Genomic DNA, 12892 nt, shown 5'->3' with positions numbered 1-12892 from the left:
GATAAGTAGCTAAGACTAGAATACACACACACATAATACTAGCTGGGTATGTATATATACGTCTTCTCAATGTAAACAGAACATGATTTTTCTTTCAATAGAATAATTCTGATTTCTCTGTGAGCTCAATATCCTTCAATGGCAGCCTCGGATGCAAGCTCTAACAATTACATAAATCATCACACATTAATTTTTAATATTTACAACTTTTATTTTCAACAGTGAATATCTCATTTTCAACAAATACGAATTTTATAAAATATCTTTGTTTTTTTTTTAATTTCCTTTGAAATAAATTATACAAATAATAGGGACGCCTGTCAGGTATTACACCTCGTATCCCACGTCAGCACTATTGAAAATGTAATTTAATTATGAATAAAAAGGATATCCTTATCCGTTATGTCTCACCTCTTCTCCTACAGAAGCAGAGCAGCAGTAAATACCTAAAACTATAATAATGGCGTCCATGTGCCCCCCGCCAACGCTTCCATCATCTCGTCCCGACCTCAACTTCACTGATTCCTCCAGGTTTGGCAGGCGATCGTCGATTGCGATTCCTCTGGTCTCGGATTCTTCTCTCTGTTGCCGCTGCAACAACGTTAGTAATGGGGGGAAATCCGATTCGGGCTCGTGGTGGTGGGATTTTGATGTGCAGGAGACGATAAGGAATGCTATTAAGCAGGTTGAAAGTTATTTTGATTCGTATCGTGATCGGAAAGTGGAAGCTGGTGTTACGGTGGTGGAGGAAGGGGAAGAGGAGGAGGAGGAATGGAATTGGGAGAGATGGAGGAAGCATTTTGCAGAGGTGGATGAGCAGGAACGATTGGTCTCAGTTCTGAAGGTATTCCCGTTTGTTGATTTCTGACTTTTCCGAATTGAGATTTATTTCTTGAATGTGTTTTATATTCAGCAAGGGTTTGGAAATTCCATTGGAGAAGAAAGAAATTATATTATCCACTTGTATGGAAGAGCTCACCAGTTTTTTTCTTTATAGGAATTCAATCTTTTCTTTGATGACCATTCTTTGAATCAAATATGGTAACATGGATGTTTTTTTAATTGACAACAGTCCCAGTTAGCAAGTGCAATTAAGAGAGAGGATTATGAAGATGCTTCTAGGCTTAAGGTTGCAATTGCCGCCGCTGCTACAAATGACACTGTTGGGAGAGTGATATCCCATCTCAAGGTTGGAGTTCTCTGTTTTTCTCCACGGTGTACATCACGATTAGATTTGTGTATCTTTTTTCACATTTGATCTTCTGTTGACTGTTGTTGCGCAGTTTCTGACATTTCTTTTACGCGCTTCCTGTACTCTCATATAATTTTTGAATTTGAGTGCAGAAATGTGTGGAGGAAGAACGTTATGGGGACGCATCTGTTTTACGTGATTATGCTGGTACCGGATTGGTGAGTGGCCAATATTGTAGAAAGCCTTTTAGCTTTACTTTCTGTTTTAAGTAATAATAATGTTTTTAAGGTGCTGCTTATTATGAGATATGTAAAATGCTTTTAGGCTTCTAACAATTGTATATTTGAATGAAATAGATTTTACCGCAACCTGATCTTATCAGTGACAATAATATCATAAATTTGTCTATGATGCTGCTTGTAGTTTGTTAGGTATATCGTTCAATTGTGATGCGGAGGCATGCTCTGTCCATGTTTCTTGACAAAATCGTGAAAATGAACGAATAACGATGAAGTGAACGGATGCTCTCTGCATGCTTGGTTCTTATTTTATAATGTTTGGTGCTGCAGCGTTTGTTGCATGTCAGACGTGAGAATTTAGGCTCTCTGCATGCTTAGTTCTTATTTTATAAATGTTTGGTGCTGCAGCTTTTGCTGTGTGCCATTAGTTAGATTGGTTTCTGTCTTTTGTATTTTTTGTCTGAACCTGACATACAGGTAGGATGGTGGGCTGGAATTTCAGAAGATTCTAGCGATCCCTATGGCCGTATCATTAATATACGTGCAGAGTATGGAAGATATATTGCCAGAAGTTATAGTCCTCGGTAAAATTACGTACCCTGTTCCGAATTTAAATTTAGATGAAATCTTTTCTTCTAAGGCGTTCATACTAGCCCTTTGTAAATTTTTCATTGACACATTAATTGGAGTTAACTCTGCTGAAGCAAATTTTCTCTCTCACGTGTTTATCTTTCCAGCAAGTGCTCTTGTTATTCTTGATTTGTCAAGATATAATACTTTAATAGATAGCCTAATATACTACATTCAACGGAAGTGGGATAATCTTCCATTTTAAGCTTCACTGATATGATTTAGATTAAAATGCACTGGTAACTGCTTTGATGTTATGGTGTTTCTTGCCAGTCAGCTTGCTACATCACTGGATGGCACCCCACTGTTTGAGGTTTATCTCACAAACACTATGAAAGGCCATTATAAGCAGCAGGTACGTTTTTCTATCGTAAGCTTCTCTAGTTATTCAGTATCTGTACGGCATTTGTTCTATTCATTTGCAGCTGACGGTTTCGGTGAGTGTTGTGCAATCATGTGATAGAGGAATTCTCTCCATATCATATTTATATTCTTAAATTAGGTGATTATAATTTCTGCAGTGAATGCATCACTATTTACACGGTCTCATCTTCAGGCGATTATTAACATTTGGGTGCTAAGAAGAATAAAAGATGTGCTGTGGCTGTTTTGATCGATAAGCATGTTAAAACACAGGAAAATTTTCTGCTCTATTGATCCGTAACTGCATTTAAAAATTATCACAAGTTTTTTATTGCGACAAATCAATTTCTCATTCCCCAAATTAAAAACACATATTATCATTTTTTTCCCCAAATCAATTTCCTCCCACACATCTCCCAATATAATTTTCACTCTTAACTAAAATTTTAAAATCAATTTCCAGAAATTTTTTATTGTTAATTTACATTATAATCCAAGACATACTATTTTAAAATTTAATATTACTTTTATGAAAGCATTTTTGACATCATTTGTTTCCACAAACAAAACCAAACATATATTTTATTTCTCCAAAACTTTCTCACGAAATATTATGCCAAAAATCTTCTCCCAAAACTCCTAAAATAAAACCAGTTATTCTGAAAATATTTTTTTGTCTATTTATTTGAATGAAGTCAATAGTTAGAGCAGTATTGTCTTCAAGTTGTCTCTCGCTTTAGCATGCACTCATTAACATACAAAAATACTTGTATGGATACATATTAAGAAAACATGGTTGCTTTCTTTCCTGAAAGTTACATATGCACTAGTACTTTTCACCGGAATGAATATTTCAATGATAAATTGGTTTTTAGGCTGTTTACTTGAAGCGGAAGGGATCTCCTCTAGATCTTTATGTCCAATCCTTCAGTTCATCAAGAAACACAAAAAACCTTGGCTCTCGCGACGCGAGAGAAAATAAAAACGAGCTGTTTGAAAGAAGCCCTGAAAACTCTGAGGATGGTGATTATGATGATTCTGATTTTGACAATGTCTTGCGAGATATGATTCCTGGTGTGAAAGTCAAGGTTGTGAAAGTAACATCAGAAAAGGTTGACAAGGATATGATATCTAAGGTGATTGAACAGATAATTGATGAAGAGGAAGAGGACTACGAATTGGAGAATGTAGACGCTGATGATGAAATCAAAAGTGACAATGATGATGAGCAGAGTGACATTGAACTGGATGCTGGTAGTGGAGGGAGTGAGGATGAAGAGCGGAATCAAATTGCAGTTGAGGTAGTTGTTGGTAGTGGTCTCATCCCTAAAATTTCTCGTGGAACTCACGTCAAAGACTTGCTCCGAATACCAGCTAGGCTGGAGAAAAAGGATCGGTGGTCATTTACTTTTACAGTAGAAGAAGAGGCCAAAGAGCATATTTCTAGTGGTGGACAGTCTCCACAAACGAACAGAGCTAAGGTTCATGGTCAACGCAGCATTGACCATGTTATGCTCGATCTTGTTAAGTCCATTGGGAAAGGGAAAATTCCTTTGAAGGTTTGTTCGAGTTGTTATGGTACATTAATCCATTTACACGTGGTATTGTTATTTTCCTTTTGGATTGTAATTTCAATCTCAACTACTCAGGTTCTGAAAGATGTTGGTGGATTAATAAATCTAACTCTCAGTCAGGCACGAAATCGTCAGCCTCTCTCTGGGTCAACTGCATTCAACCGTATTGATATATCATCTTCAGATCCATTAGATGGTGATCGATTTTATTTTTCAACCAAGATTACTTAGAGGGAAACACTGCATAAATTTTTTTGTAACATAAGCATCTTACTGTTCTATTATGGAAATATACTAATCATCAGGACTATACATTGGGGCCCATGGGCTTTACACTTCAGAAGTAATTCATATGAAAAGAAGATTTGGTCAATGGAAAGAGGATGGTAGCTCAAAGAAGCCATCAAATGTTGAATTTTATGAGTATGTAGAAGCAGTGAAAATAACAGGGGATCCTTATGTTCCAGCTGGCCAGGTGGTTCACTCATTCGAGTAATTTATTATATGATTTTGCATTATCTATCCAATGAATGTTTAAAATATTGATGGTAATGGAGTCAGAACTCAAAGAAAGATGGTGGTTCCATTTATCCTAGCATATGAATTCAACATAATATCCGGGGCATGATTGGTATTGTGAAAATGTTTTAAACATGAATGAGCTATGTCTACAGTCACAACGTCCAAGTCTTTGAACTGTCTTGTTCATCTTGATGTCTCACTGATTCAGCCTCATTGGCTCATTCCTGTTCAGATTGTAAACAAGGGTTGAGCCATTCTCTATCTTAAAACAAATTGGGATGTCTCTTCCACTTTGTTCTTTTCTTGTCCAAAAGGAAAATAATCTATTTGTATTCAGGTAGCATTCCGTGCAAAAGTTGGGAAAAGATATCAGCTTCCGCATAAAGGGATAATCCCTGAAGAATTTGGGGTGGTATGTCATTGAGCGTGACATTCAATAATTTATATACCATTTTCTCTTCCTTTAGCTTCGCATAATTTGCACCGCAATGCAGATTGCTCGATACAAGGGACAGGGAAGACTGGCTGAGCCTGGATTTAAGAATCCTCGTTGGGTTGATGGTGAACTTGTTATATTGGATGGAAAGGTTTAAAATGTTTAAAGATTTTTATTGTTTGTTCCGCTGTGGATGTGACTATTTTTTATTCGCTCGCTAGGCTGTCTCAGTGTCACTAACCGCTGCCCTCTGAACAAATTTGTGCAGCACATCAAAGGAGGGCCAGTTGTGGGGTTTGTTTATTGGGCGCCAGAATATCATTTCTTGGTGTTCTTCAATAGATTGAGGCTGCAGGATTGAGTTCTTGTGAATTTTCTTTGGTGAGGTTCTTTCTCATGGCCAATTTATTCAAGTAGCCCGTAAATTAGCCTTTTTCCTTGCGTAAAATTAGCATTAGACATCTCCATTATAGCATGCCAGTTCTCCTTTGATATTGATACTGGTATTGACACCTTTTCGGTTTCTCTTTTTGCAGCTTAAGCTGTGACTATGGTCTTTGAGTCCTTTAAATGGAAGCCTAGATGAAGCTGAAAGATTTCAAGCTCCACGGCCAAGCCACTGGTGTTTGACTTATATTTTGATTGTTTACGACCCCCATCCAGATTTTTTGAGAAACCGACTGCAAAAATTTTGAGATGTAATGATTACTGCTTCAGATCATCTCCATGATTTGTTTTGCATCGCATGTTCTTATATGTGTATGAATGACTTGTCTCTATTTGGTAATTTTATTCGATGATGGCTGTCCTTCGTGTACATCGTTGAACAGGGATGAAACACTACGTAGAGCTGAAGATCTGGACTGAATTCATATCGGACATCAGCTTTATTTAAACGGTTTTTCAGTTTGCCCTCTGCTTCTTTAAGAGGCCATTTTTCCTGGATGTAAATGTTTTCTTGTGTATTTGCTAACAAATTTCTTACCATGTAATATTATGAGTCGAAAGTAATATATTATGTGAATAATTTCCTTCACGTTGTAAGCATCGTCAATCTATGAAATTACTTGATTTTATTGTCGAACTTTACTCGTGCTATTTATTCTCTCTTTTTGTCAATCTATTTCTTCCCTTTTGAATCCTTAAGTTTTTCCAAATGCTCGATAAACTTGTTCATGTAGCATTCCTCGCTCCCTTGATTGTTGAAAATCCTTCTCATCTTTGCTGTCTTGGACCTAAACTTCTCCCCCTCTGGTGCTACGACAACCAGTCTAATTGAGCTTGCTACAGTTTCACGGCTAAATGAACCATCTTCGTTTCTTGGTACCTCATAGCCAACTTCTTTTTCCACCAACAGCTTTGCATTGAATCCTTGATCAGCTATCATTGGAAGAAGGATCAAAGGGTGTCCAAAGCCAAGAGACTCGACAATGGTTCCCCATCCAGAATGGAAGAGACATCCTCCAATTGCAGAATGAGCAAGGATTTCCAGTTGAGGAACCCATCCATGAATAACCATGCCTTGGCTTAGGGTACGGTTAGCAAATCCAGGAGGGAGCAAGTCTGAGCTGTGTACTTCTTGTGGCTTCCTCAGTATCCAAACAAAAGGTAATCTTGAAAGCTCGATTCCAAATGCAAGTTCATGTATCTGCTCGATTGGCATCTTGTATTCACTTCCGAACCCAACAAAAACTACAGACTTGGCCTTTTGTGCATCCAACCATTTGAATGCGTCGGACCAGTTTGAATTAACTTCACTTCCTTTCTTGTTTTCTTCAGGTACCGGGGGAAGTACCCCTATTGGGAAAACTGGTTTTTGATAGAGTTCTCGTACAACACTTATGTACTCTCCCTCAAATTCATCACAGCTTCTTAATGCAACAAAGCTGCAGTCTTCTATGCTTTTGGCTAGACGATGGCCACTGGATACACCTGATGCATCAGGGAACTTAAGACTACTCCACATCCTTGTTGCGTAATCTGGTCTGGTTGCTATAAGACTAGGAAAAGGGATCCAATCTGGTGGCATGGTGAAATGTTCTGGACTTGGACGTCTATTACCAGTCTTGAGCTCCTCCGGTGGCCCTATAAAAGCCATTGCAGCAGCTGTGTATACACTGAAAAACACTGTTGGGACACCAAATTTTGCGCCAATCTCTGGTATCCAATATGGAGCAAAGTCGAAAAGTATCAAGTCTGGAACACTCTTCTGCATGAGATTTTCAAATGGTTGAGCTAATCTGTCGTATGCTTTTTTCAAGAATTGTATTTGGTTTAGCTGCAGATCAATGGTTGCTTCACAATTTTCGGGCAACCCTTCAACTCGTGGCAATGGTAGCTCCACAAGGCTTATTCTAGGCTGCAAATTTTCTGGAATTAGAGGTAATCTCTGCAGGTTTTTTGAGGTGGAAACATATGAAATCAAGATCCCTCGTGCGGCTAATCTCTTTGATAACTCAAGGAATGGTATCATATGACCAAATGCCAACCAAGGAAACATCATGATATGGTATTGTTTGCTTGCCATGTTTTACTCAAAAGGGAATCAAAAGTTGGGAAATGTTCACATTCTGGCAATCATTTTATAGTTCACCAACTGCACGAATTACACGTTCATAATCAGGTTTTCTATTTGCTTTGCATGATTGCTTGTCACTGTCTTTGCATGATAATTATTTGTCATAAACAATAAAAACAAAAACAAGGTTAGTGGACGGTGGTGCGCAAAAAAAAAATGGTTGGACCAGTTTGAATTAACTTCCAAGTATTAAAAAAAAATCGCTTCAGTCAATTTGCACGACGCCAAATGAATAAATATGGCAAAAAATAAAGATGTAATTTTTTTATTATTAAGTTGATGGTGATTATTGATCCCATAAATACCTGTAGTGGTCAGACGTAGGTTTTTTATTTTAATAAATATAAAAATAATGACAAATTTCAAAATTAAGGTTAGTGGACGGTGGTGCGCAAAAATCCACACCTTTGGTGGACATTTCAAATTTATTTTGCAGCATCCTCCATCAGTGGCAACGGAGGCTGCAATTTATCATGTTAGAGCTAATTTTTTTAGGACTCAAGGGTCATCCCTTATTTAAAATAATGGGACTTAAAAGTCAGATGTCAAAAAATGATATTTGAAACTCAAGTTCACAAATTTGAAAGATAAATAACCTTAAAATAGTTAATCAATCGACAATTTTTTTAAAAAAAATTCTCATTTTAAAAATATTTGGCAATTTGTCTCTCATCTAATTATTTTTCTTAAACAAATTCATTAATTTATTTAAATATATGTAAGATTAGTTTTCGAAAAATGTTTCGTCACTACCTCAGTAGTGGAGTGAGGTAAATTTATATCAATAGGGGAGGGAAAAAATTTCCCCACTAGATACAACAATGAAATGACATAAATTTCTACTGACAGGGGAGGGACGTGGGTTCAAAAAAAATACCCTTTCACATAAAAAAGAAAGAATAAGGATATGCTTCACTAAAAAAGAAGGTTTTCGGAATTGTAGTTTTTCTTATTATGTACTATGGTGTGAATTATGGAATCAAATTTTAACAAATAAATTGATGTATCTCAAATCATTTATATACAAAAATTTGTTTACCTGTATGATCAGCAACGAATACAATCAAGTATCAATTATGTTAGAGTAGATGTTTTGTAAGTCAGCGGTTTGTTAATAAATTTATTGACTCAGTTGTAGTTAACAGTCTTTATTTTAATATATTTTTACAGTTTATGGTTTTGTTTTTTTATCTATATACTCATTCAATCGATATAGATAAAAACCTTGATTATACTTTAATACAAATGAATTGTAATTCGATCTTGAAACTCATTTGTAACGCTGTATATTCTAAATTCGTTCCTAGTCGATTCAGCAGCCTATAAACAAGGATAAAGACTGCTTGAGCTTGAGACTAACATCTGTGATGTTGTGTACAATGTTTCATGGCAAGAGCATATAGATGTCCAATCATGCACATGAGTAATCACATAATGAATGATGATTGTACCAAACAATCATCCCTCAGACTTTCTAAGTAGTTATCATTCATAGAGAGAAAAAGTCTGTGGTTATGACTGTACATCATCAGTCCTTAAGACTCGGGACAACAATGAGGCTTTACATACTAATATTGTGTTTTGACTCGTTTACCGACTCCACATTGCGACATGTGTAGAAGCCAGTGCATTGTAGTCGGGAATTCACCGCTCACCTGCATATGTGGATATCTTATGTGATCTAACAAAATGTCAGAATATCCTAGATAGCTTTTGTCATTTTTATCTCAGATATACTTGATAGTACTTCGTCTGCTATGACTAAATATAAATTGGGAACAACATTATCATTTATCTAATTCCACTTTTCATCATCATTCATTTCCCTCTATCTATATCCAATAGCCTCCAAATAATTCTCTTTTCTTAAACAACTTGTATCTTTATTTTCCACGGCATAAATTGCTCCTATTGAACGTTGTTATCTTGTGTTTGCTTATGTACACAACAATTTAATAGACTGGATAAAATAATCTCGCCTTAATAAAAAATCTCAAAAAAAACTTTTCTGATGTGGAAATCGGTCTAGGCTACAACCACAGAGCATACTCAGAATTTTAAGAAATTTTAAATCAAGTTTCTGATATCACTTGTTAGTCTTAAGTACGACATCAGAAGATATAAATATGAAAATAACGTATAAAACTGAACATTAAGATTTACGTAGAAAACTTCAAAAATTATTAAAGTAAAATAAAAGGAATTCAACTATAATTTTTTTTATAATGTGAGATGATCAATTGATACATTTATTTATAACCAAGTTCCATGGTGTGAAACCACATACTTCCATTGAAAAATATAAAGACACGTGTTTCTTTTTAATTTTTCATCTGTCAACAATATTAATATTTTCCGTCAAATTGTCTACCACCAACAAAACAACTGACATAAACAACTCTACGTGTTATAAATACTCGAGCCCATATGTAAGAAAATTTATGTGGATCATTAAAAAGTTATAAATACTCGAGCCCACATTTTTCGAATTTAAAAAAGTTTAGTCCCTCAAACAATATGATGCATTCAGTTTATTTAATTTCATGAATAATATTTTCAAGACTAAACCAATAGAACTTACTCAAAAAATTCAGTGGATCACTATGTAGAGCAGAAGATCTGGATTGAATTCATATCAGACACCTGCTTGACTGATTCATTTTAATTTTTAACAGTTATTTTAATATGCTCTGCTTCTTCAAGAGGGCATTTTTAGTAGACAAAAACTTGTGTGAGACGGTCTCACGGGTCGTATTTTGTGAGACGGGTCTCTTATTTGGGTCATCCATGAAAAAGTATTATTTTTTATGCTATGAATATTATTTTTTATTATGAATATCGGTAGAGTTGTCTCGTCTCACAGATAAAGGTTCATGAGACCATCTCACAAGAGACCTACTCTTTTCAGTGAATGTATATGTCTTCTTCTGTGTTTGGTAATAAATGTCTTACATGTAATATCATGAGTTGAAGTATAATGTTATGTAATATTTTCTTTTTCAAACTTTATTTTTTCTTGATTTACTGAATTAAAATAGGACACCTGCCTCATTTTACCGTTTTTAATAACTTTCTTGCATCGAATGCACCAATGGTTTTTTATTACACGCTACGAAATAGCTTGCTTTATTGACGAAATTTACTCTTTCTAATTCTTCCCTTTTGAATATCCATCTTTTTCCAAATGCTCCATTAACTTGTTTATATATTGTTCCTCGCTCTGCTGATTGTTGAAAATTTTTCTCATTTCTGCTGCCTTGGACCTTAACTTCTCCCCCTCAGGTGACACCGCAACCAGTCTCATTGATCTCACAAAAATTTCGCGACTAAATGAACCATCTTCGTTTCTTGGTACTTCATAGCCAACTTCTTTTTCCACAATGAGCTTTGCATTGAGTCCTTGATCAATTATCATTGGAAGGAGAATCAAAGGGTGTCCGAAGCCAAGAGACTCAATAATTGTGCCCCATCCAGAATGGAAGAGACATGATCCAATTGCGGAATGAGCAAGGATTTCCAGCTGTGGCGCCCATCCTTGAATAACGATGCCTTGGCTTGAGGTAGGGTAAGCGAATCCTGGCGGGAGCAAGTCCGAGCTGTGTACCTCTTGTGGCTTCCTCAGTATCCAAACAAAAGGTAATCTTGAAAGCTCGATTCCAAATGCAAGTTCATGTATCTGTTCGATGGGCATCTTGTATTCACTCCCGAACCCAACGAACACTACAGATTTGGCCTTTTGTCCATCCAGCCATTCGAAAGTGTCTGACCAGTTTGAGTCAACTTCTCGTTCTTTCTTGTTTTCTTCAGGAACCGGGGGAAGTACCCCTATTGGCAAAAATGGTTTTTGATAGAATTCTCGTACAACAGCTAAGTACTCTCCCTCGAATTCATCACAACTTCTGAACGCGATAAAGCTGCAGTATTCTATGCTTTTGGCCATACGCATGGACACACCTGTTGCATCGGGCTTATGAGTGTTACTCCATAGACTTGTTGCATAATCGGGACTGGCCGCCAGAAGAATAGGGAAAGAGATCCAATCTGGTGGCACGGTGAAATGTTCTGGACTTGGACGTCTATTACCAGTCTTGAGCTCCTCCGGTGGCCCTAAAAAAGCTAACGCTGCAGCAGTAATTACAATGAAAAACCCTGTTGGGACGTCGAATTTTGCGCCGATTTCCGGTATCCAATCTGAAGCAAAATCGAAAAGTATCAAGTCTGGAACATCCTCCTGGATGATATTTTCCAATGGATGAGCTAATAGGTCGTATGCTGTTGTCAAGAACTGTATTTGGTTTTCCTGCATATCAACGATCGCTTCACAATTTTCGGGCAAGCCTTCAACTCGTGGCAATGGTAGCTCCACAAGGTTTATCCTAGGCTCTAAATTTGATGGAATTAGAGGTAATCTCTGAAGGTTTTTTGTGGTGGAATCAAACAAAATCAAGGCTCCTTTTGCGCTAATCTCTTTGATAACTCAAGGAATGGTATCATATGACCAAATGCCAACCATGGAAACATCATGATATGGTACTGTTTGTTTGCCATGTTCTACTCAGGAGGCAATGAAAAGCTAGGAAATGTTCGTTTTCTGGCAATTCTTAAATAGTTCTCCGAATTAATACTTTTAAAATTGGGATGTTTCGGAGTGGAAAATGCTACAAAAAAAGAAAGATTGAGAATTTATATAAAAATAAAATGTACATGCGATGCATACCCTTGCTGTCGTTTTCAAGGCTTGGAGTAAACAAATAATTTCTCACGAATACGTGAACATCTCAGATTCTATAATATATTATTTTTTGTTATAAATAATGCTAAAAACACAACAATTGAATTGTTTACTACTCGGGGTTTGTTGGATGGTGATACCCGAGGAGGCCCGACTCATAGATCAGGTTATGAGAAGTGTTGGGTCAATCCGACAAATAGTCGGGCAAATCTATGCTTGAGACATCATCTTCCCCGAGCTACTAGAAGTCCGGGCTTCTAGGCAAGCTCTAGGGTGATGGCTTTCTGCCGATAGTAGCACCGCACTCGAGTGAATAAGTATGAGATACTTTATTTTGATAATCGTTACTGTCAGAATTACAGGGATTTGGCGTGTCAGAGAAATTGTCAGAAAGTAGAACGTGAGCAACCATCTTGCCATAACTAACAAGTGGACACAGAAAAAAAAGTAATCATTGACTTTCTTACTATAAATATCAGGTTTGCTCAAACTTTAAATATTTATTCACATATATATATATCTTGCCCACACAATTTCTACAACATTTTCTCTTTGCTACATAGCTTTTTCTCACCCACAATTTCTACAAGATTTTCTCTTTGCTACATAGCGGAGGAAAAAGAGTC

At 36.6% G+C, this 12892-nt stretch overlaps 2 protein-coding genes and 1 pseudogene across 4 annotated transcripts; 1 reads left to right on the top strand and 2 right to left on the bottom strand.

The window, feature by feature from the left end:
- Positions 1 to 394: 394 nt before the first annotated feature.
- Positions 395 to 7611, top strand: LOC140810136 (protein EXECUTER 1, chloroplastic-like). Of its 3 annotated transcripts, XR_012113244.1 has the most exons (14): positions 395 to 844; positions 1073 to 1189; positions 1345 to 1410; positions 1909 to 2015; positions 2335 to 2416; positions 3300 to 3983; positions 4074 to 4194; positions 4304 to 4473; positions 4858 to 4932; positions 5015 to 5107; positions 5225 to 5337; positions 5493 to 5654; positions 6314 to 6564; positions 6736 to 7611. XR_012113244.1 is itself a non-coding variant. In XM_073167961.1 (12 exons), exons 1-11 carry the CDS (start codon positions 461 to 463, stop codon positions 5315 to 5317), a joined length of 1992 nt encoding a protein of 663 aa, XP_073024062.1. In that variant the 5' UTR covers positions 395 to 460; the 3' UTR covers positions 5318 to 5337; positions 5493 to 5773. The 3 variants fall into 3 exon arrangements, 1 of the variants encoding a protein (XP_073024062.1); XR_012113243.1 differs by lacking the exons at positions 6314 to 6564; positions 6736 to 7611 and adding an exon at positions 5787 to 6040; XM_073167961.1 differs by lacking the exons at positions 6314 to 6564; positions 6736 to 7611 and having other exon boundaries at positions 5493 to 5773.
- On the bottom strand, positions 6077 to 7483 carry LOC140809194 (putative UDP-rhamnose:rhamnosyltransferase 1). The gene has a single exon (XM_073166692.1). The coding sequence runs from the start codon at positions 7481 to 7483 to the stop codon at positions 6077 to 6079; it is 1407 nt and encodes a 468-aa protein (XP_073022793.1).
- A 2971-nt stretch (positions 7612 to 10582) lies between the features above and the next one.
- LOC140810137 (putative UDP-rhamnose:rhamnosyltransferase 1) lies at positions 10583 to 12209 on the bottom strand (annotated as a pseudogene).
- Between the last annotated feature and the right edge of the window lie 683 nt (positions 12210 to 12892).

Source organism: Primulina eburnea, chromosome 13 (assembly GCF_022965805.1).
Source record: "Primulina eburnea isolate SZY01 chromosome 13, ASM2296580v1, whole genome shotgun sequence".
NCBI classification, from domain to species: Eukaryota; Viridiplantae; Streptophyta; class Magnoliopsida; order Lamiales; family Gesneriaceae; genus Primulina; species Primulina eburnea.
Note: the sequence above shows the minus strand (reverse complement) of the source record. Positions and strands in the feature narration are given on the sequence as shown.